Below are 25464 nucleotides of genomic sequence, written 5' to 3' on the forward strand. Positions count from 1 at the left end.
CCACTCTTGAACACTGGCATGTTCTCTGAAAGAACTGTAAAGGGGGACAAGATAATAAGCCCATTCTCTTTGAGGGCAAGGAGATTGCTAGCCCCTTGGAAATATTTTTGGAGTAATATCTGTGCCCCATTTCACTCCTTCCTTTGACACAAGCTCATAGGGACAAACTCCCAAAGGGAATATAAATATAATCAGCACTGGTTTCCCTGCTCAGCTTCATTGAGTGAGCATGGCAGCTAATCCTAAGCATCCAGTTCCCCTGCTCACTTTCTCAAAGTGCAACATGGCACATTAACACAGAAAATTCAAACCAAATACCAGTGCTGATTCCTCTGGACGTGGTCACTCACCCAACATAGGAATTCTTCCTCCTTTAGAGAGGAAAACCAGCTTTCCAAATCAGTGGTAATGGGATCAGATATATTGAGGATAGACTTTCAGGTAGGGTACTGTGACACTATGTTTAAGATGTCTGTGGCCATCCTAGGCAAGCTGTAGAACAGTTCTTCTCTTCTCTGGGGATTTTCCTGCCTTACTTAAAAGACTAGGAAAGTATCTGCCTGTCACTATTCCATAACATCCAGTTTATTGTTCCCAGCTGGTGTTGCAGGTTGCCATGCCTCACCACCACCTCCACTTTCTCCCTACAGCAGCTGGCCATGAAATGGCAACATATAGAGCAGTCCAGATGTGGCAGAACAAGCAAGCAATCATCTGGCCCACATGTACCTCTTTATAGCTCCCCCAGCCCCCATGTTATAAGGACATAAGGTTCTTCAAAGTGTACTGGTTCAGATTCAGCCTGCTGTTGCTACCAAATGTAAATGTGTCTGTCTTTCCTGATGGTCAGGGACTCAATGTTTTTGTTGATAGAGTTGTGGTTTTTGGTTTTTACCTGGAAGAGTGGCCTCCTCCGCTATACAGGCCCTTCACAAGCAGCCAGGTCCAGGAAGGTGTCACTTCAGTTCCTCCTATGGGCATGAAAGCCCTGTCAACATCAGCCCTTTCACAAAAATAAATGTATGAAATATCACTTGACATTGTCCACATGCTTTCACAAACAGCGTTAGCATGAGTGGTCAGTATTGTAAGTATGGTCCTCTCAATGTAAAGAAGACTAAGAGGTTCTCCTTGAAAGAGTGTGACACAAATCTGTTTCATGTAGTTATATGGGGCCTTAGTATTGATATCAAAGGTGCAGACTAATCCGTTTCCAGCTCTCTGTGCTACACGGAGAAACTATATAAAAAGATGAGGCTATTATGAGTCGTCAGAAAAGTGGTTGCACAATCCTTTCTCCTGCCAGACACTATAGAAAGGAATACAGGTCACATGGCATGTTGAAACGGTCCCTGAAGTACAAGATAGAAAACCACTCTGCAAGTGATAGCTGCAATCAATCCAGAGTGCTGCAGTAGCTCAACCTTATCTGGAGTTAGACATTCCCTTTCCACCCACTCCCAATGGGTATCATGCTCTTTCAGTTTGGAAGCAAATGGCTTCTAACAGTGTTGATCAAAATGAGGTAATTGGATATTATTCAGAGAGGTTACTGCGTAAAAATCACAGGCACAGTTTTGTCCCAGGATATGAATTATCTACTTCAAATCAGAGCAATTTACCCCATTTCCCATCAGAGATTGCTCTTAGTCCTATTTCTAGCATCAGAGAAGCAGTAACAAGCAGAGCACAGTTCCATCTGAATAGACTTTTAAAATAGGCTTGTCTTTACATTCCTGTTTATCTTTCCACAAACAATTATTTTGCTTTGCATATGGATGGTAATGATCGAAACGGGGTGGGGATGGGGGAGAATGTTACAATTTGATCTGTCAAGTGTTCTCAGGGTCTATTTCATGATTGCAGTAAGGAAATTCACTCCTGTCTCTTCCTGGAAAATTCTGTTGTATGCACAGCAAGAGAGCTGAAACAAACACACAGAATGATATGGTTTTTGAAGTATCCTGGTTTTATGATAAATATAGATATATGGTGCCAAGAAAGTCAATTGTGGGCCTAGGCTGATGATGAATCCTATTAGATACAAGGTCTCATCTCAGAAGAATGTTAACAAAGGAGAAAAATGATCATAACCAAAAACAAGTGATGTCATAGAAATAAATCTTCAGTTCTTAGTGAAGCCTGTGGGAATGCTGCACAAACATGCTTCATGAACAACAGTTCACATGAGCCCTACTCTAATTCTGGTTATCACCTTCACATCTCACTCTATTATCCGTTGGCAGAGGTCAAGATCCCCCTGTCTGTTGGCTGTGCCCTCAACTGCTGAATGCAGAGAATCAGATTTTTTTTTAAGGGATCCATCCATTAACGAATCAGCTTCATTTTGGATGTCCATATTTAAAGCATGTGGAGCCAACCTGGAAAGCGCACAGCTATGAAAATCCCATTGTAGTGGATCTATGGATCTTAGTGTAACGAAAAATAGGAAATTTTCAGCTAAACACAGATTTTTTTTTCTTTAAGTAATAAGGTCCACAGAGCTGGCCCAGCCCCAAGACAATTAGATCACCCAGAATAGAAATGGAAATTTACAACCAAAGGGTCAGGTTTATTTTGTTACGGGAAATTACTCATCCTGTACAGTAGGAGAAATTATGCTTGTTCTTCAAAGTAAAGATAACATAATCAGTGACTTGGCAGGGGTATAAAGAGTTTGAGCAAATGGAATTTAATCTTTTAGTTTGTTGGTGGGGCTGCAGTGTGGTACCTGCGTGACCAGAGCACAGCCACTCTGCAACCTACATGCAGGAGATTATGGACACTGGATCTAAGTAAATGCAGATTTAGTGGTACCTGCTTTAGCCCACCTATAATTCTCCTTTTCTACATCTGCTTATTCAGAATTGGCACAGATCCTCCCTCCCTACAAGTAAATTAGGTAGCTGCAGAGTTCATCAATCTTTCCAGCCATCCCAATATACCCCTGTCTCTAGCAGCTGACTCTTATCTGTCATCTAGACATAAAGATACTTTATTACTGGTGTAATCAGAACAACTCTTAACTTCCGTGGAAATGCACCTGCCAATAGTGAATTTGGTTCAAGCTCTTTACATAGTCATTGTTTAGGCTTTCATCTGGTAGGAGAGATTGTGAAGAGCGATATTTAAAAGTAGCTCCTTTAGGAAATGTCAATTCTGTATTGGCCAGAGAGTAGACATCCTTTGCTTCAGAATCCAGTTTTTACAAAACAGAATGGCATGTTGCCTCTGCATTAGGAGGCTGGTTGACTTGGCAGCATTCAGACGTCCCTTACTACAATTTTAAGACTTTTCACAAAATGCTGCTAATTAAACTGGTCAGAAGTCTGACTGAATCCCAGCAAGATCATTCCAGAGCTTCATTCTTCCAGAAGAGAAAACTCAGTGCCAAGTAGTTTGTGTGCAAGTCTTTTGGAAGAGAAAAATATCAAGCTGGTCTCTACTCTGTATGGATCTCAAGTGCAGTTAGTAAGAACAGAGGTTTGCTCTGTTGTTCTAATTCAGATCTTCCCCTTCTCTCATGTACTGAGTGTATTGAACTAGTTGCTTCCTTCCAGCCCAGAAGAAGTTGCATTTCAGTGATTCTCTGTATTTATTATTTGTTGAAGCACTTTGGGATCCTGTCAGATGAAAGGTGCTATATAAATGTAACGTTCTATGTTATCTCCACTTGTATTCTTCTAATTGATCTGCAGTAGAATTAATTCAATGCTGCTAGATTTTTATGACTAAAAACATCCTTTATTCATGCATAATTCAATTTTTCAAATACTTTGTATAATTTAACCTTGTCTATGTCTAGACAGATTTCCTGAGTATGGCTAAACAATTTTGAAAGAAAATTATGAACTGACTTTTGTTTTTGCACTTTCATAAACAGAATCTGTTTCCATTATATATGTTAGAAACAGAGCAAATGAAAATTGCAGACATTGGAAACAAAGTGTAGGTTTTTCAACAGTTTTGCAAACCTTTACTGCCGAAAATAATACAGAAAATATTGCTAGGAAATAACTACTTATTTATTACCGTGAAGTCTTTGGAAATGAAATGTGAATGTTGCTACTGCACAGATTCCTAACTAGAACAATAGAAGCTGAAGCTTGAGATTTTGCTGTCAGTCCTAGTTCCTGAGGGCTAGACTGTGTTGTAGCCCTATCCCGGGCATTCAAAAATGGTGAGTCAGACTCCCTCCCTCTCCCAAAAAAATCATGAGGTTGCTGAACTATCTCAAGTTGCGCCCGAGCCGCAACTTCAAAGCGCTGTCTGCACATTTTTTTTTAGAGCACTAGCACAACCTCTGCTAGCGTGAGTCTATTGTCCTGGGCTGGGGGTTCGCTTCAACATGCTATGTAGACATACCTTAGTAGGCCACAATCTGCCTGTGTGTGTCGTTTGTGTACACACAGTTTGTGGCAATATGTTATAGTTACCTTATGGCAGAGAGAGTTAAGTACGCTTTTCCTCTATTTTCCCCAAAGTGGACCTGAATCATGTAGTAGGAACTTGCTGCTAAGGTTTGTGATGAAAACAACCTTCTTTTCCAATAGAGACTGGAATCTTTTCTAATCTGAACTACCCAACATGAGAAAAACTATAAAGAGAATTTTAATTTCCTGTGCAAAATGCAGGACACTGCAGCTGAGATTTTCAAAGACATCTAGGACATTTTACTGTCCTAATCCAATTAATTTATTGGGAATTTGGGGTTCAAATCCCTCAGGCATCTTTGAAAATCCTGGTCCATCTATTGAACAGAGGTCTTGGTGTGTTGGCTTCTAATACTGTACACTAAGGAAATGTTCAGTAATAATTAAAACGTTCAAGTATGGGAAGAGAAGAGTGTGGCTTGGAATAAACTATGAAAATTAGAATATTGAAATTACTAGGTTATATTTTTATATCTGTCTCCACACTTCTCCCTGTCCCTTAATTAGGCAAAAATGATTTGAGAATACTTAAAGAAATACTTCTTTAAAACGTATTTGCCATGTTTACACACCTACTCTTCTAAATAAATAAACTCTTGAACCTCGGATAAAGTCTGACACATCTACAGACATAACATATATGTCAGCATCTCTTGCCTTGTCATGAATGTTGCTTCCTGGAGTCTCCAGGTGAGAGAACCACAAAGCTAGGAGTTAGCTTTAAAGGAGTGTTCAGAATAGCCAGACTGGAAAGTTCCACCCTATTGAGCTGATGTCAGAATTCTGCTTCTTATGCACTCCCTTCAGAGAACTTGTAATCTGTAATATGACAGATTTTTGTTGCTCGGATCTGGTAACTAACTGTTCTCCTGGTGCTTGTGAGTTCTCCTCTCAGATGGCTGTCAATAATTTCACAATTTTAAAGGACTATCCATAGTGAGGTGACCTGCAGTGCTATTTTAAGTTGTATAAAATGTGTCATGGCTGCTAAATTTTGGTTTTCTTCCTTCTGTAAAAGGCTGTCTCCTAAAAATGCATGCTATTTGCATAGCATTTTATAGTAATTGTTTCATTTTTTGCAAAAATCTGTCACTTTTTCCATTTGTTACCATGTATAATGGTGAGATATAATAGTAATTTTAGTTTGCTAATGGTCTTTTCAAAATATATTTTGTTAGATTGCATATTTTTCACTTTTTTGTCATTATAGGTTATACTGTGGTGAGCAGGCATAAAATCTTATTGCACTCTTGTTCTCATTCCCCCTACCCCCAAAAACAAGAAGCTAAAAGCACTTTATACACATGAAAATCATTTGTTTCTGCTTTAAGTATGTGCTGGCTTAGACTCCACTGTAGGTGCGCATGTGCCTCATGCGTGTGAGATATAGACTTTTGAATAGCAATGTCTGTTGGGGCCATGTGTGTGCTTGGTATCCACTTGTACCTGTGTGAGGGCATAAAGGGTGGAGCAGTTTAGTTCCCTCTTATTACCTCTGGCAGCAAGAGAGAACCAAGCAAGTGTCCAGCCTACTACTTTAATCTTTTAAAAATAATGTAGTGAAGAAATCTCACATTCACCTCTTTTTTCCTCCTTTTCCAAATTGAATGTTCCAAAAAAAAAAAAAAAAAAAGGGAGACTTCTCCTTTACAGTGGGGCAAAGCACTTCACACCAATCTCCACACCTCATGGTGGACTCAAAACCATCAGGATACAAACCTTACCCATCCTGTGATGGGCTGATCCCCCTAACTGATGGACATAGTTGATGCCTCTTCTGCTTGGGGGAGAGCCAGAATCCAGACAGGTGCTTGGTATACTGGTTGTTTTTCTCAAGGACCTGCATGTTTAGGTATGCTGCTCGGCTTAATTTACATCTGCTTGAATAATCCATGCAGATCCCTTCAGATTTAGAGGAAATAATCACTATCAAAGCAGAGCCAAAAGAATCAGCATTAGTCCTTGGCTCCCCTGAGCAGGCAGCATCATGTGGAAAGAAGGCAGCAAAGTCACCCTGGACACAGAAGGGTGAGGCTGAGAGGCAGAGTTAGACTGAGTATGAACATAGCTCCTAACACCACACAGGGTCATCCCAAAAGGACATAAAACAATACTCCTCCTAAAACAGTCTCTAGGTTTTCTGCCAGGATGGTGCTGGAGGCTCAGTACAATTTGAGTTGCTTGATCACTGTCGTACAGGCCTAGCATAGCTTCAGTTGCTTGCTTGGCTATTCTGACCCCTGTAGCATGACATCTTCCAGTTGGCAGAGACTGAATAACCTTATAGATGTCTCAGTTTCTGCACATAAGAAGACAAAATACAGATACTGTATGCTTGCAGCTGCACATATATAATGGTGATGGGAACAACAAATTATCCTTGAACTTCTGGGGGTACACTGTTTCATTGCCAAAGGGCATATACTCCACCCCTCCTATCACCATATGTTATTTTGACAACCCCAATTATCATGGTGAGAATGGAAGTAGTTAAGGGTGGAAACCCAATGTAGGTAATTAGCATATATAATAATGAGAGATAATTAGGTGAAGGTTGTTTGTAGAAGGATATAAGAAGTCACCACTTAGACAAAGGGGGGTGCTCCATCAACACCTGACTCCATGGGAGGTGCTGCCAGTTGGACCAGAGGATCCACTGACTCTCTGGCGGGGCCCCTGAAGAAAGCCGTTCCTGTGTACATCCTTCTGAGTAACTGCTTAGCTCTCCAGGCTTAGTGAGTATGATATATTGTAGTTAATTTTAGGCTTTGTATCTAACTAGTATATTTATAGAAAACCTTGCACATTAAACCTTATTGATCTGCAAATTGGGCATACCGTGTCTCACTGGTATCCACACTGATCACAAAGTGTCCAGAATCAACAGATGGGAGTGGCACATGAGAAAGGAGTTTCAACACCAGTACTGGTGTAGATGACAGAATTCATCAAAGACCTGAGATATGCCCTCACAGAGCCATCAATGTCCCCTTTGGGGACATCCTTTTCATGGAAGTGGCAACCAGCACAGAGGCCATGTCACTCAGTGACACTACTATTTGAAGAGATCTGCTCCTCTTCATTCTCACCAGGCTACTCGTTTTTACTTGTGGCAACTAGGAGTGCTTGACAGACTGACACCAAGAACGTACAAGAGGGTTCTCACTAAGAGCTCTGCCACAGGTGAGGCATAAATGGCACTGAAGCAGACCAGCACCTCTCAACATGCCATCTTGGCCTTATTGGAGACCACAATCACAGGTGTCCTGGAGAAGATGGCCTCTTTTGTGCATTCAGGAAGATGACATCCCACTCTCCAGTGGCATTGTTAGGCAGGTCATCAACACCAAAGCCTGACATTAACCCCCATATTCTGCAGATAGTGGAGGGACAACTACTGTCTCCACTGAAGGAGTAGTCTTCATTGTCTGATGAGGCAAGTGATCCCAGCTCCTATTGCAGTGGTTGATGACTTCATGGTGTTCCATGAACTTCTATCCCACATTGTCGAGACCCTGGGCGTTGAAACCATACAGGAGAAGTCCTACAAATTTTTTTAATATAGTAATCTCTCTGACTCCAGCCAGAATTCCTCCCCACATCAATGAGGGCATACAGGAGCTGACAAAGGAATTTCGGCAAACTTGACCACTTCCCTCCACATGTAAATGAATGGGGAAAAAGATATCTAGTGCCCCCATAGGGCTTTGAATATTTCTGCACCCACCTAAATTCAGGGTTCCTGGTGGTATCTGCAATGCAGGAGAAATCCAGGTCCACAAAGGGTTTTTCTCCTAGAAAAAGGTCACAAGGGCCAGAGGGTCACTAGAATAGCATTTTAACATGGTTGTATCCAGCACAGCAGCAAGGTCGATGGTCCTGGCTGTCATTATGAGATGGCCCCCTGGACTTTTAGTGCCTAGTATACCAAAAGAAGTACAAACCACCATTGAGGACCTACCATTCAAAGGGATAGAACTGTTTAACAAAAGAAGGGATAAAAGCTGCATTCCCTGGAAAACTCATGGACTGTGTCACAGTTGTCAGGGTTTTATGCACCAGCACCCTACAGAAAGCATTTTAAGACCCAGTCCCAGCGAAGGACACTGACCTACTGTCAGGGCCAACAACATGATTACCTGCCAAGGAAAAAAATCCCAATAACCTAGGAGAGTCTCATTCATTGCTCATCCAGTACCATCATAGAGGCAGAGGACTTGGTCCACTATCACATTGAACAAATGGATGTTGGACATCATCATCTACGTTTACTCTGTGAACTTCCACATCTTATCCCCTACCCAACCCACTTCCCTATCCCTCTTGAGGAACCTTTTGCAGGAGAGCCTATTATAAAAAGTGGCTTCATGGCTTTCTGTAGGAGCCATAGAGGAGGCTCCTCAGGAGTACAAGGGAAGAAGAAGCTTCTACTTCCCATACTTCCTTATCCAAAAGAGAAAGGAGGCCTTTGTCATATTCTAGACCTAAGGAGGCTGAACAAATATATACAACCTCTCAGATTCAGGATGATAATGCTTGCCTCCATCAATCCATCTCCGAAGGCCCAAAACTAGTTCATTGCTCTCAGGTTACAGGATGTGTACTTCTATATTGTCATCCTCATGGCCCACAAGAAGTGTCTGAGATTCACAGAGGAGCCAACTCACTATCAGTACAAGATACTGCCATTCGGATTCCCCGAGGTAATGAGTCTTCACAAAATGCAGTGTGTTTAGTGGCTCACCTGAGAGGACAGGTCTTAAAGTTAATCCTTATCTGGATGACTGACTGATCAGATACAGGTCCCAGCAGAAGACAGTGGAATACGTTTACTCTGTTCACCCAGCTGGTCCTCTAGTGAATTGCAAAAAGTCTTGCATCCCATCACAGACAATAGTGCTTATAGAAGCTACAATAAATTCCAGGTTGGAGAGAGCATATCTACCTGAGGACAGCTTCTTCTCGACTGCTATGACTGTATGGATTTGACTTGGCATATTAGGCCATTTGTCTGCATACAGTAAATCCCTGGCTCAGGTCAATCTACTGTCTGGTGAAATACCAGAGGACAGGAAGGTCTCTGTTCCACTTCATGTCCTCACAGAACTGACATCATGATTAGAACCCAAAAATATACAAGGAGGGAGGTACTACTCTCAGCCCCATCCCCAACAAGAACTTAAATCAGAGAAGTGTCAGGTACAGGGTAGGGAGCTAATCTGGACCACCTAAAAATGCAAAGGACCTGTTCTCTGGAAGACACAGAACTTCTCATTAATCAGGCTGTTGAAATTCTACAGTGCAGATCCTGATGACCAAAACATCTGTGATGCACTACATAAACAAGCAAGGAGGTGCCTGCTCATTGCTCCCTTCTCTGGAGGCCATCAAAATTTGGACATGGTGCATCCAGCACAGGATAACCCTGATGCCTCTTCATTTATGAATGTCAGCAACAACTCTATGGTTTCCTGAGCAGACAATCTGGCCAATCATGAGTGGTTCCGGTGGAGGTTCATCACTGAGCTGATATTTCATTGTTGTGGGATTCAGGTGATAGACCTTTTCATTACCAAGGACAATGACTGATGTCAGAACTTTTGTTCCAGAATGGCCAGGTGCCTGGGATTGCTACCAGACACTTTTTCCTTTTGCAGTGAAATAAAGACCCCCTTTACTACTTTCCACCAATTCCCCTGATCCCCCAGGGTGATATCCAAAATCAGTGAGACAGAGCCATGATCATTCTCATAGCTGTTTGCTGGCCAAGGCAATTTTGAGTGACCCACTCGCCATAGATATCTATTCATACACCTACTCAGCCCCCAGACTGCCTGAACCTGATTTCACAGCACCACAGTCAGATTACTCTTTCCAGATCCAAAGTCCCTGAATCTGACAGCCTAGATGTTGGCTTGTTAAGTACCACGGACAGAGACTGTTCCAGACGAATCCAGGAGTTCCTGATACAGCGCTGAAAGATATCCACCAGAAAGACTTATTTTTCTAAATGGAAGAGGTTCTCGTCATGTCGGTCCAGCATAACCTGAACCCTGTGTAGAGTGCAGTAACTAAGACCCTTGACTACTTCCTGCATTTGAAGTACATTAGCCTTTCATTCAACTCCTTTAAGGTTCACCTCACAGTAGTCTTTGCATGTCATCTACTTGTGCAGTTGTGCTCTGTCTTCTCCCACTTGATAGTGTTGAAGTTCCTTAAGGGTCTGTTACATACTTATCCAGCAGTCAGAGAACCTGCTGCTGCCTGGGATCTCAGGATTGTTCTCTTGTGGCTCCTGGGGCCTCCTTTTGATCACTTTTCATAATGCACTTTACTTCACCTCACTTTGAAGACTGTCTTCCTACTTGCTATCTCTTTTTTGGCTAAGAGTGTCAAGCACTTATAGTTGCCCCTCCCTACATGATGTTTCATTGGGACAAGGTGGTGTTGAAGACTCACCCTAAATTAATCCCCAAGCTGATCTCAAAGTTCCATATAAATCAATCAGTTAACCTGCCTGCTGTCTTCCCAAAGCTCCATGCTGTGTCAAGAGAGCAATTACATACACTGGACATTTCCAGAGCCTTACTTTACTGCTTTGAAAGAACCAAGCTATTCAGGTTCTCCCCCAGTGTTTCTGACTATAATTGGGCATTCTAAAGGTCAGGCCATCTTGTCGCAAAGAATATCACAATGTGTCTCTTGTTACAAGTTTGCTGGTGTACCTCTCCCCCTGAACATCAAGGCTTGCTGCACCAGAGCTCAAGCAACATCCTGTGACTGCTTCAGAAATATGCCAATTTCCATGATCTGCAAGGCAGCGACATGGAGTAACCCATTACCTTTTGCATTATACATTGCATATATATTGGAATTGTCATCTGCCCTGGCTGCTAAATTAGGGAGAGCAGCACTATAACCTCTCTCTGACTGATGCATCTGATAATCCTCATCCTACCATCCTAAAAGGGTACTCTGTTTACCAGTCCCCTGTAATGGGGATCCACACAACACATACTCAAAGAAGAAACAGTGGTTACTTACTCCACAGTAATCGTGGTTCTTCCTGATGTTGGAGTCAAAATGTATCCCACAGCCTACCTTCATCCTTATTTTTCAGATTCTCCAACTAGCAGTGGAGATGCTTCACCTTTTTTGACCTTGCACAAGAGCATGAGGAAGCACAGTGCCTGTGTGCAACCCTGACAAACACTGCAATTCCAAAATATGCAATTTCATGTGCATGAAGTGAATGCATATGTATAGTGGAATCCACACTGACAACAGTATCTCCAAGAACCACAGTTACTGTAGTGTAAGTAACTATTTATGCAATTTTCTCTCTATTACAGGTTGTACACACAAGTGATATGACTTACATGTGCAAAAGTCTCTCTGAAGCTTGCTTAGTGATACCTCTATAGGGAGCTTATATAATTATCTGTGTTCCAGAGACTACACTATCCTGATTTAATTTCTTTGTTAATGGAATATTGATCCATGAAGCCCTCTATGATTTGAGTCCTGTTTACTTTAGAGACTGTTGCTATCCTACTAGACCTCATCAGAGGAAATGAACTGGGAGGCTTCTGATTTAAAGAAACAGATCCTCAGCTGAAGTAAATAATTATTGACTTAATTGAAACTGTTATTTTACACCAGTTGAGACTCTGGCTCAGAATCTTTAGATGTGCCTGCTTCTTGGCTGAGGGTTCTCAGTGAAAGGCCCTCAAGTCTGGAATGAGCTTTCTCCTGTGGTCTGACTGAACTATAGATGTTGCCTTCTGGGCACAAAACAAGGAATGTCTAATTTCCTGGGATTTTTTCTGAGTGGTTGAGTGGCACATAGATGAGTGAGAAGTTGTGGAAGGCTTTGTTTTGGTGGGTTAAGAAGCTTCTCATCCATTGACACTGAGTCAGTCTGCATGCAGTTTTTTAAATGTACTGTACAGGCACACTTTGTGCATTTAAATAAGTAAATAAATGTAGTTGCAGTGCAAGTGATTCTGAGCTATTACTGTTTGTGTTGAGAAGTGATGTGGACAAAAACTCTGCAAGTGATTTGCATGCCCAAAGTTGCAGAAACTGTATGCACAAACTGTATGGCATTTTCAATATCTTCTCCATAATATAAGTACATTTTGAGTCCACTATTACTGTAAAATCCCTTTTAAAGGCTCCTTGGTCTAGTTAACCTTCATACCTCTTTGGACTTCTGTTCATTATTTTTGTGCCTAATATTTGTTACAGTTCGTTATATCCGTCAACTTCATTTACCATTTGCCATTCAGTTTATCTATTTTATCCTTATTTTATCCCAATTAGAGACAAGTTTTTGGTACGTAGGCACTGGCTCTTCAAGGCTATGCTTTAAGCTGCATTTGAATAGTCTGTGGTTTGAAGGAAGAGAGTCACTAAAAATGTTGATCAAAAATCTTTTGCCGTTCTTTTTCTTCATTCTTTCAGACTTCTTACTTCTCCAGCATGTCCTGTTTCCTTCATCTCTTCTTTCCTTCTACTCTTCTGGAATTGTTCAAATTTGATTTTTTTGGAAGGGGGGTCTGGCACTTCTGTTTTCAGTTTTTAGTACAGCTAATGTAGCTTCTTCTTTAACTACTGCTATAGCCACTACAGAAACCTCTTTGGAACAGGGCTGCCTTCCCCATGACTCTTCAGGAACTCCTGCCTGAGTGAACAGAAAGCTCTTCTGACCTAATGGACTGAAATGAAATGTCTTGACCATTTTAAGGGAGGTGACTGATGATGACTACAAAGTTACCTCCTTAGGTGGTCGTTGCTTCACTAAAGCAAAAGAGTTTGCTTTTCACAGTGGGCTCTTTGACTGAGTATGATTCTGTGTTGCTTGTTAAGTTTCTCTTGTGGTGTCCCTCCTTTGACTCACTTGGAACTTCTGAAGTTTCTCTTGGATCTGCTTCAGTGTTTGCTGGAACTGGTGCATCATTGCTGTTAACTGGTTCTCTTCCTTCCTAAGCGAAGAGATGGCTGAAGCCCAGAATCTGCTACTTCATGTGTTGACAGTTCCAGTACTGGAATTATGCAGAAGCCTGCTGAAGCTAAATCCTGGTACTTACGTTGTGGTGCATGGTAGTTATGGGAAGTGGGGGAAGGAATCACCTTTTTGGGAATGGGTTTTCTTTTTTCCTGCCATTTATTATGGAGAACTGTATGCACAGTAACAGGAAATCACAGATAAATAGAAAAAGAATTTTTTCCCCATATTTGGTCACTCTCATATTGAGACATTTTGTACATTGATAAACATTAATATTTCTGAAAATAGGATTTATTCTCTCTGGAATTGACTTTTCTTTTAATCTTCCTCTTTTTGGAAGAATGTTTTATTGATTGAGAATGCCTGCTACTTTTAAAAGGTTGATTCTTATTTTAATTCCCTGATAATAATTAGCATATAGAAAGGCAAGATCAACTAACGTAGATCACTCTAACAGCTATATTTAATTTTAAAGAGTGCAAAATCACTAAAGTAGTTCAAGTGTCTGAGTATAATAAAGAATCAAACAGGAAGCTGCCATTTGAACAGCTTTATGAAGCATATTATTGTAAGCAAAATCAAGTCTCTTAGAAAAATTGAACAGAGTTTCAAAGTTGTTTTAAGACACCCACCGTGTCATGTCTGTGTCACTTTATGATTGTGTCTCGTACCTGAAAAGTGTGGTTACTACAGCTTTATATGTACTGTTGACATTCTTTATAGAAATGGAAGCGGTCCACAAATGGGAACAGGAATAGTTCAGTGGCTCAAGGTTATTAATTACCCAAATTAAGGTAAACAAATAGATGGTACACCAGAAAAGAGGAAGCAAATATAGCAATTTCATTGATAAAACATTCTGAAGGGCTTATGGACAGTATATATGCGGCTTGACAATGAGATAATTTTCTGTCCTTTTTGTAGTATGTAAGTTAAATAGGGGCCAAATACAAAGGAAGGGATTCACTTACAAAGCACTCACTCCTGTGGTTTATAGGCATTTTGTCTTAGAAAGGACTGTGTGATTGGATCTATAGGATGAAAATAGCCCATGGTGCAGACTGCTGGCATACGTTATGCTCTGTACTGCTTGAGCCTTGAAGTAGGATGGAGAAGGGGGGTGCAGTTGCTTCAAGAATGGAGTTGGGCCTGGTACAATGTTCCTAATAAGCCACCACATAGGGGAGGGAGGTTTGGAAACAAGGTGGGAAGGAAGTATAGGATCAATAACTATGCAAATCCAGTGGCCATAGTGCTTGCAGTTTTGGTTGCTGTTCCGGTATAAGTGCTGGAGTAGTGACCATGGAGGAGCTGTGTTGTAGGGTAGAAGCCGCTCTCTGGGATGGAAGTTGGATTCCATTCAGCCTCTGTCCTAGTTTAGTATGTCACACACAGTCAGAGTCATTGGGAATTGGATAATTGTCACCCACAGAAACGAGCTAATATGTCAAATAAGTCACTACAGGAAGCAGGAGGACCGCGTAACCCCATGTGTTGGAACCTGCTCTGAGATGGAAATACTTGCAGCACTCCTTTGAAATTTTTTGGCCAGAAAAACTGACCAGAAAGTATCTCTTTTCCCCTTGTCCCGATCAGTTGGCATGCTGCTTCTTGCTGACAGCTTTCATTTACCTTTCTGTAATTCCTCTTCCACTGTCACTTCTTCTCCACTTCACACTCCACTTGCTCTGCTCTTCCTCAATTTCCAGTTACTCGAAGACTCCCCTTTCTGACTGCTGCCACAACCACCCCCCTATACCCTCTTTGCAGTGCTTTTAATATCTGTCTGACTCCATTCCCAAATTACACAAAATAAATTTGGAATTAGGAGGTTAATGTCAATAGGTTTAATTAAGAGGTGGTGTCTTTCAAGGGAAAATTATTGTGGTAATACTCTTCTTAAATCAAAAAAAGAGATTAAGTTGGATGTCTTAGCACAGAATAAGGCCAGCAAAGCCAATATAGAACACTTTTCCCTTAGAATACTGGGCTTACATCTCATCATCTTTGTAAAATTTAAACTAACATGTTTAACAGCATATTGGACCTGATTCTGCCATGCCTCACACACCTTGTATAGTTATTTACACCAGTTCCAACTGGGTGGAAAACAGCAATAAATTACAGTGGTTGCATTTTGGACACACTTGACACAATTGTAAATAACTATGGAATGTTCAAGACAGTGAAGAATCAGGTTAATTCGATTTTGGAAAATTCAGTTTCATTGTCCTTTGTATAGTTTGTGTTGTGGTTTGCAAATATAAAATTATAATATGGATAATTGTAGTGTGAGAGTATGTGCATCTCTAAAGAGTAAATAGGCAGAGGTGAGCAGGTGAACGGGAAAAATAAGACGTGGTCTGGAAGCAGAGATGATGGAAGAGGTAGACTGATCAGGGCATAGAGCAGGAAACAAAAGGGCCAAAGCAGTGAGATTGACCTGCCATTTTAACTTTTATAATCTTGTATTGTGTTTTTATTTGTTAGTTCTTGTATCTTGTACCTTTTTATTTTAATATTCCAAATTCAGTTCAGTGAGCTTTTCAACCATTACACTGTAGACCAGGTTAGAAAGAGCTGAAGGAAATGCCCTGAATTATAAATATTTAAAATCAACATTTGTAACTGCTGCTTTTTTCAGGGTTTTGTTTGGTTTTGTTTTTGGTAAGACAAACCTAAATATATTAAAATCAGACTTAACTTTTGTTCTTCTTAATCTTTTATGTAATTAGTCGTTCTGGCAAACATTTTAAATGTTTAAATGTTGCCTGAGTGCATTTAATTGTGATGAAAAGCTCTTTAAATCTGATTCAATAAATGGCCTACATCTGGGGAAAAATTATAGGAAATCACTTAAAATACGACAATGCCATTTATAATGGACTTTTGCTGGTGACTCAGTGGTTCCCAGGGATTTATAATCTTGGCACAATTAATTTGAAATAGAACATATGAATAGGTGTTTATTGCTCACATATAATACAGTTTACAATTAAATCATTTGAGACAGGTTAACAGCTATAAATTCTTATTATAGGCAGAGGTTTAGCACCACCTATAGTTAAGGTTTCCTGACACTTAACATTATAAGAGCCAGTTTTCAGTTTCTCATAACTTTTGCCAAACTTTAACTGGTTGCTCTGAAATTTTCTGTGATAGGTATTTGCTTGAGGCTGAATGTTTTTTTGTGTGTGGAAAGTTTCAGCTAAAATAGTTAAACTGTTTTTTGAGAAAAAGATTAGGGGAAAATATATTTTTTTTGGCCTGTTAACAGAATTCTTACAACCACTTTGCTGAGAAGCTCTCGTACCTCCATGCTTTGGTGCAGGGCCTTGAAGTTTGTTGGGGAGGGTGCACTGGTGGCAGAGTTGAGCCTTTTGTTATCCTCATGAAAATTTGTCTAAATTTGGAAAGTTATGGGCCTGTGAAAAATTGCAGTTAACATATGCTCAGTAGAGACTTCTTAGATTTTAGCAGCTAAATTCCCTGAAGAGTCTGTCTGCACTGGGCATGCTGTAGCCTGGGGTTGAGAAGAATTTCCCTGTGATCACAGCTCTGGGCTACTGTGGGTCATGCTGAGTTTGGGTTCAGGCACCTGAACTGAGAGCAGGAGCCCGTTCTCCTGTTGGGTGTAGGCAGCATGGAAGAAAAAGCTGCCTGATTGGACTGCAGAGAGATCTGAATTTGAGGGGAGGAGGAGAGGAGACTGGAACAAGGACTGTAGGGGAGGAAGGAAGACACTGGGACTGGAGACTGATAGGTGGGAGAAAGAGAAACTGGGACTGGAAGTTGGGGTGTTTGGGGAGCCTGGAACTAGGTGGACCAAGAGACTGAGACGAGGGGATGGGCTAATGAGATTATCAGTGAGGACCCTGGGAACGGAGATAGGAACATAGTCAGTGGGAACATAGAAAGAGGTCAGGGACAGGGAAAAGTGGTGGTGATGGAGGGAGATGAATCTGATGAGGAACTGGCAAGGGGTTGGACTGAGACCATATAGAGCTGGTCCATATAGTGGATAACAACCGACTATTGCTACCAGTTATTTTGTTAGTGAAAGTGACAGAGGTCTGTGTGGTGCCTGTTGCAATGTTCATGACCCATGTGCGTGCCAGTGCTAGTTTTCTAAAAACTCAGGATATTATGCACAAAAAGCTACATTAGAAGAATGTTAGGGTTGCAAAGTCAAACACTGAAAAGTTAGGAAATGCCAGAATGAAGGGGTTTTGTGCAACCTTAATTTGGCATTCTTCTGCACAGTCTTCAGTTACATGATCATCACACACAATTTTTTTCAGAGGACTCCTATCTCAATCAGTGCGCAGAATCAATAGTGCTCAATTAATGACTGCTGTTCAATATTTTGTTTTTGTCTAATTTCCTCATGGGTTTTTGATGGGGCTCAGCACTGTAGCATATCAGTGTTTCACAAACAATCTATCCTAACAACTATGCAATGGGGCAGGGGGAAGATGATATCTCCATTTTACAGATGGGAAATTGAGGCACAAAAGGATTAATGTCAGAAGTAACCACTAATTTTTGGCCCAATTTGGGACACCTGGGACCTGATTTTTCAAAGTACTCAGTATTGTATAGCATGTCATAATGCATTCACACAAGGGGGCTGAGTTAAGGTTGCACAGGCAACCTTAATTCTGGTATTTCCTAACATTTTACTGCTTGACTTTGCTACCATAATGTTTAGTGTGGTGTTTTGTGTATAATATATGTATACACGTTTGTGTGTGTGTGTGTGTGTGTGTGTGTGTGTGCATGTACAGTTTTATATGCACACCCACCCACGCTTTTCCCCTGCACTGTAAAAACACTCCAGTTCTTCTGACTGTGGTCTTTTGTAGCTCTAGAGGTGGAATTAGGATTTGCCTCTTGGAGTATGGAATGGTAGCTTCCACAACAATGCAGATTATATCTGAACTAAATGGATGTATCTCAAATTAGGGATCCAGCGCATAGACCAGACAATATTTTTTTCTTCTGTGTTGATGTGGCTGGGCCAGTATGAAATGGATTTTAAAATCTTTTTTTTAATGGCACCTTCATTTATACTTCAGTCTTTGGCTGCTGATGCTCAAACTGAGTATCACCACAGAATCACAAGCTTTTTCAGAGGTGATCTCTCAGATGAGCTCTCAAAACAGTTCCAGGACTAAAGTGACAGTTTCTGAAAGATTCCACAGGAATGGAATCTCAGTGGGTTTACAACAAATCTGTAATAAAAGACAGTGAGAATTTGTTTATTTTCCAGTTGACGCTCAAGCATGCTGGAGTGGTATTCCTCTTGGACATGACACTTAGAATAAAATGGGTAACAGCCAACCATTTATATGTTGTGCAGCATGGAGACAGCAGGAGGAGTTCTTGGTATGACCCAACTGACAGGTTGCCATGATCAGCTTCCCCATATTGGATTGTCCTACTAATGTATTGTTGAGTTTGTATGTGCAAAGTATTCAAAGCTACATATGCAAAGATATGTTTGTTTTATAGGGTGTTTAGAAAGAGCAGAAAACATGCTTCCCAGAAAGATGCAGAAGTGACAAGGAGGTGCCTGGCTGGCTGTTCCTGCTGAAATGATTATTTTAATGCTATTTGGATTTCATTGTGTTTATTGTATTGTGAGGCATTTGTTAGGGTGCCTGCAGCTGTCAACAGGAGTGGGTTTTTCTGAAATCCAGATAAATTAAAAAATGAATGACTAAAAGCTTTTATGTCAGTTCAATTGTTTTTTAATATTACAGGATATTCTAGGGTTCTTCCCCCCTGTCCAAGACTGTTCAGCAATGCCTCTGAAATGTCACTTCTCATGTGTTGTCTGTGGAAAACCTTGTTCACATAGTATTTTCAGGAGAATGTCAATAGTCTTGAGCTGCTGAAAACACAAATCATCCACAGTGGAAACATGCTAATTATGTAGACATCAATTTGTTTAGCAGACTGAATTCTGCCTGCTTCTGGAATATTTATTTCTTTAGAACTTCTTTGCACTGCACATTCTTCCATAGTTATCTGAATTGTGCTATGTTGAGGATGGTTGTTCTCCAACCCAACAAGATAGTTGTTCCCCAACTTTTTACACAGCATCTTGCCTCATTTTCACATGTTGACCATAGGTGACAGGGTTTAAACTTTGACTAATTGTAACTCTTTGCACACTTTGCCATCACCTTCTGTAGGATTAGAGGATAAAATGCACTTTATTAGAGGATATACTCCACTTTACTCCATTTATTGTCAATGCCAAGTTAAAATGGAGGCCATCGTACCAAGATCTGATTAACTGGCTACATTGGAACGCTGAGACACTAGTCATGGAACTTGGCAGATAGCACATTACATGTCACCATGAAATCTTCCACCTATCCTCAATCTCCACAGTGTTTCTGTCCCCACAAAAATCTGAGTAATTTTGGAAGCCTGACTTCCTGTGGATTTATGTAGAAATTCAAATAAGGTATTCATTTCATCCTTTGAGAGTTCAGATTGGCTGGATCAAAGTTTTAAAACACATTGAAAGAAGCTTTATAGTTTGACATTTTGTCCCAAATTCTTTCCGATACATGTCTTACAAATGAGGATTAGAACCATGTTGCTTTAATTTAACATTTTTACCATGTTAACTAATATTAATTTTATATCTGTTTCTACTGACATTTTCAATTTATTTTTATTTTTAAGTTACCAAAACATCAACGAAAGGGCAAATTGGGCATCTGGTGTTATGCATACACAGCTCCAGTGAAATAAATAGAGTTGATTTACACTGGATTTACACTATTACTAATAGTGATTTACACTATTTACACCAGCCAGAGAATTTAGCATGAACTATTAAACTGCATTTCTTTCAATTGTTTTTTTAACAATATAGCTAAATCTGACATATGGAACCATGTTCTATAGAGCAGATTTAAAAATATATATATATATGATAATTCATGTTAAGTGGATTAAAATGGTTTCTGAATGTTTGCCCCTGTTTTTGTTTTTTGTAGCAACTTGAATTAGTGGAACCGAGTGGTTGGATTCATGTTCCTTTAACTGATTCTCATAAAAAGCCTATTCGCACATTTATGATTCAAATTGCTGTTTTAGCCAATCATCAGAATGGAAGAGACACTCACATGAGACAAATTAAAGTGTACACTCCAGTGGAAGAAAGCTCTATTGGTAAATTTCCTAGATGTACAACAATTGATTTCATGATGTATCGCTCGATAAGATGAATCTTCTTATGAAGAAACAATAAAAGTGATTTTGTCATGAGTTTTGTTTCAGCTATCTTTTCCTGTTTAAAAAATTGACAGGTCTTATTTTTGTGGAATTGTATCTCTGTGTACTTAAAGTTTTTTGTGTATAACTTTAATCTGTTTTCAGTTGTACTGTTTTGTAATTTCTAATCTGCTTTTTAAAGTCACATTTTCTATTAATTATATTTACAAAAGCTGTAGGTTGCTTTTATATTTTCAAAAGGTGAATTAAAAAACTTTCCCCTTTGCTTTCCCTTATCCTATGAAATGGATAACCATGGTGCATATAACATGTATATTCTTTTTTCCAGATTGTTTCTTCATTTGTTGATAATGCATTAGAATACTTCATTGTTTGACTGCCTATTTTGGTTCGGGTCACTCCAAAAAAGCTTTGTTTTAATTAGGTGTTTTTTTAAACAAATTATTACTACGGTACTTTTTTCTGGATACAGGATGTTCATTCTTTTAAGAGGGTTCTTCATGTCTTTGAAAGGACAACATTGTGGTATTGTGCATGTCTTGTTTCTGGTGAGAAATGTATTTAACTGGGTTTTTATTCTAATAGGTCTCAATGTGGGTTTCATTCTTCTGTATAACTGAAAAAAGAATTGATAATCTAGAAGGAAAGTGAATATTTCTAATTGTATTCTATATTGTCCTGTCATTACAGATATAATGTAACCATTACATCTTGCTAATGTAATAATAGACATGCAAAGAATGCACAGGCAACATTCCTTAGCATGGCTTCCATGCACCCTTTGAAGTCTCATGGATCACATAAAATAGTAAGAATTCAAATAAAAATCTGTGCAAGTCTGAGCAATGTTTTACGTAAGTTATAGAATTTCTTAAAAGAAAAAAGATGAGGCATATTGAAATAAAAAATGCCACAAGGCAAATGAGAAACTTGTGCATGTCCTTTTTATAACTAATGGAAGCATGCAATCTTACTTTTTAATTTTTGCATTCTTATTGTTCGGTAGTTACATCATGATTTTAAAAAGTGAGACCAGAAAAGTAACAATCCTCCTTTTAAAATCTGGAATTTTTAAAAGTAGTTATCATTTATCCAACTCTTTGTCCCCCCCCGCCCCCTCCCCCCCTCCCAAAACAGAACTCAGTGATAAATCCCTGTTGATTGCAATAGGATCAAAATTAGGACAAAACATTTGAAAATCACACAGCAAATAAATAAATTAAATTGGGAAGCACAGACAAGGCCATGAGAGAGGAGGCTAAGAAAACATGGATGAAGATTAGAGGAAGGGCAGAGGAGGAAGGAAGGCACAGGAGTGAAGGAAGTAGGAAGGTCAAAAAAAAAAAAAAAAGAAGCAGTCAGAGATATAACACTGAGATCAGTTTTATGTAACTGTATATTACATTAAATAATGTGCTACCATAAATGTGCAAATTCCTCTTTGGTTGAACTCTATTGCCTATAGTGCAGTAATGTTAGGAACAATTTTTCCCCATTATGGACCTGTCCCAAGACCACTAAAATCAGTGGAAAGATGCCCAATGATTTCAATGGGTTTGGGATTAGACCTTACATCTATTATTCCAGATGTGGGTTCTGATGTTCCTAGAATAATTTGACAAAATTATAGCCTTTTGAATTGAGGGCAGCTCAGTATTCCTTGGTATACTAGTTCTTGTTGCTGTTCCTCCCTTTTTGCTGTTGTTTTATACAAAATACATTTTCTTTTTTGAGACCAGTAAATAATTCCCCAAGGTTAGTATGGCACTCAATGTAGGGCTTTTAAATTATTGATTCTGCAAATACATACTATGGATTTTGGTGCTAACTGACATGAGTAGTCCCTTTGATTTCATGCTTCATAGCAGGTGTTTGTTTGCAAGAGATGGCCTTTTTAAAATATACAGCCCTTTATGTAAGGACACTTTCTTCTTCTGTGACATGTATAGCTTTCACTCATCGAATAATGATAGCCAAGAGGCATGCCCATTGAAAACAAAAAGACTCCAATATCCCAAAGGATGAAATGGACAGTAATTTAGAAACACCACATTGGCATGTTCCTGCCCCAGTCCTTAATTCAGGCTACTATTCCTACTAAAGAACCCACCTGCTGTTCACAACCATAAATCCTGTCATTTATTTAGTAGTAGATTGAATGCAAACCATGGACAAAGGGAAGAAATTATTATTATTGACTTAGGAGAAAACAGGATTTGGCCAAAGTCAAAATTCTCATTCATTTCAGTGGTAGGTAGATGAGGTACTATTATTATTCACCAAGTTTCAGCCAGTGATATAGATTACATTTAGTGTCAAATACTTACTCTGCACCCCTATTCAGCTCTATGAATCAAAGATGCCAAATAACATACTTTGGGATAAAACACACTTTTTTATTGTTTCCATTTTCTTATTCTAGAGATTACATTTTTGTCTCACATATTAGGCAAACGTATCCAGTTATTTTATTAACAATACCAGTTAATTAATGGTCGTCAAGAGAAGTTATATTTATTAAAAACGCACTGCCCTTAAAATATTTCATAAACTCTTGAAAAAATTTATGGAAAAAGAAGTATCTTTAGAGTGCACAATCCGTCCTTGCTATGTGCTATAAAGCTACCCTTCTTGGCCTCACAGTTCCATTAAAGGTAATTATGAGCACGTATTCTGCAACACTTACAATTCTTTAGCTTCAAGAAACCTCCTTTGGTGCATTCTTCAATGTATTATAGTCATACAAAGTTGTGTCTTATTACATATGTTAATAATATACATCTTTCCTCACTCTTAAATCCCATTCACAAAGGGACAAATCCTGAAAATCAGCACTGTCTCTGTACAAATCATCTTCATGGACTGTAGAGCATCTTCATGGCTGAAAGTGAGCGCTGTGATGAGCCTGGTACATTTAAATATGGGTGAGATTTTTCAAATGTGCCTAAGTGAATTAGGAACACTGGGACTTGTGCTCCTAACTAGAGCACCTTTGAAAATCATACCCTTCTGTCTTTAGACTGCAGAAGCTTCCAACAGAGGGTAATGTCCAGTAGACTCTAGTAACAAATCTACCAGTCCAATCCAGTTTCATATGCTCTTGGGTTGCCCCAGCAAGACAACATATCCTTGGAGCTGCAGAGGGCAAGCCATGCTGGATTTGCCCCCACAGTGGAAAAATGTTATTCATGCAACAGTAGATGGGGCATCAGCCTTGGTGTCTTAGCCACATTCCAACTTAGTTGATTATCCTGCCACCCTACATGCCTTTTGCAGGTTCAATTGGATGTAATATCCTTTGATACCTGTGCTAAACTGTAATATTAAATTTCACTCCTTGGAATGGCTACACTAACATGGTGGTGGTTTACGTGATTCTCTGTGTAAAGTTTATACAATACTTTAGTAGAAGTTTGAGGTGCTCTGGGATCTATAGGCTGAAAGCCCTTGTATAGATGCAAGAATATTATGATTATACATTGCAAATATTTCTTCTTGCTCTTTGATATGCAACATCAGGGCAAACAAATGCAAAGGATCATTGTTAATCCCTCTTACAAGGTCAGTACATGTTTAAATCTTTAGTGTATTATAGTTGATGTAAGCATACTGACTGCAAATTGACTTCTGAGGAAACTGGCTTCCAAGCAGAGGGTTCTGTTATGGTGTGTTGATTGATATCAGATTGGTTTTTATTTATCTTAGGTAACCAGGTGCCTTCATAGTGGGTCCCCCTTTATTTATTTTGAAATAAACACAAACCACCATTCTGTTCTGTAGATATGAAAATGGAAATGTTTGACAGGGTCCAAATGTGTAATTTTTTTTATAGCCAACCATCCATAAAGGCATCAACATTCTCATATTGTAGGACAAACATAATTAGGATGTTATGAGCACACAATATATTTTGAGAAATAGTAGAAATTGTTTCTACAGTTTTTGATGTTGACTATTGATGAATTTGAATTTATGTAATTGGGTAAAAACAAATAACAGGGATAGCATTTTTTTTAGCTCCAGACACTAATCTGTGTCCTAGACATAAGTCTCACATCTCTCAGTTGTCTTCTGTGACCTTTCATTGAGAAAACTGGAATACAGAGCTACTTCAACAAAAGGGAAAGTCAGCAACTGGCTGTTTGCGCCTTACAAAGTGAAATTGAACATCTGGAATAGAGTTGAATGAGAGATCGTTTGTTACCTCAAAACATTATTTCCTCTTATTTAATTTTATGGACAAACATACTTCACCAGCAGGCTGGTCAATAAGCTGCTCTTCCTCCGGTGTGTCATTTGTTACTTTAAAATGACCAAACAACACAACATTTATAGAACTTACTGTGTTGTGCGTTCTAGGAATGATAACACTATGCTCTAAACCATAATATGGTTATGTCAGTGTTTGGCTGATAGGTCTAAAAAACCTCCAAAACAAACAGCATGCTCAAAAGTTCAGGTAATGAAATATACTGATCTTTGGTCTTAAATAACCTTGGTACATGGGAGATAGAGGGTTATAAAAAGACAAAAAACAAAACAAAAATGCATATTCTACAAAGAACACTCACATTTGTTAAGATGTAATCTTTGCATTGTTGTATAGGTTGATGTAGAGCTAATTTTACTAAGTGAGGATATTTAAACATTGATAGCATCTTTATAAAAGCGATGTGTCTAACAGTGAATTGTGTTAAATATATCTAAAGTTCAGTAATGGGCTAATAGTCTACACTGAACCTTTCTTTTCTCTAAAAGCTG

At 39.4% G+C, this 25464-nt stretch overlaps 1 protein-coding gene across 12 annotated transcripts in view; it reads left to right on the top strand.

Annotated features, from left to right (window-relative positions):
• The window catches only part of ANAPC10 (anaphase promoting complex subunit 10), a 276728-nt gene that overhangs the window by 38549 nt on the left and 212715 nt on the right, over window positions 1–25464 (top strand). For 2 of the 12 annotated variants that reach the window (XM_067551957.1, XM_067551956.1), the window contains exon 5: window positions 20466–21630. The exons of 9 other annotated variants lie outside the window; for them this stretch is intronic. In XM_067551957.1, the coding sequence (XP_067408058.1) occupies window positions 20466–20696 (231 nt within the window). In that variant the 3' untranslated portion in view covers window positions 20697–21630. One more of the 12 variants, XM_067551960.1, reaches the window with a different exon arrangement.

Source organism: Emydura macquarii, unplaced genomic scaffold (genome assembly GCF_026122565.2).
Source record: "Emydura macquarii macquarii isolate MOO-44397 ecotype Brisbane River unplaced genomic scaffold, CSIRO-AGI_Emac_v2 contig_1363, whole genome shotgun sequence".
Classification (NCBI taxonomy): Eukaryota; Metazoa; Chordata; order Testudines; family Chelidae; genus Emydura; species Emydura macquarii.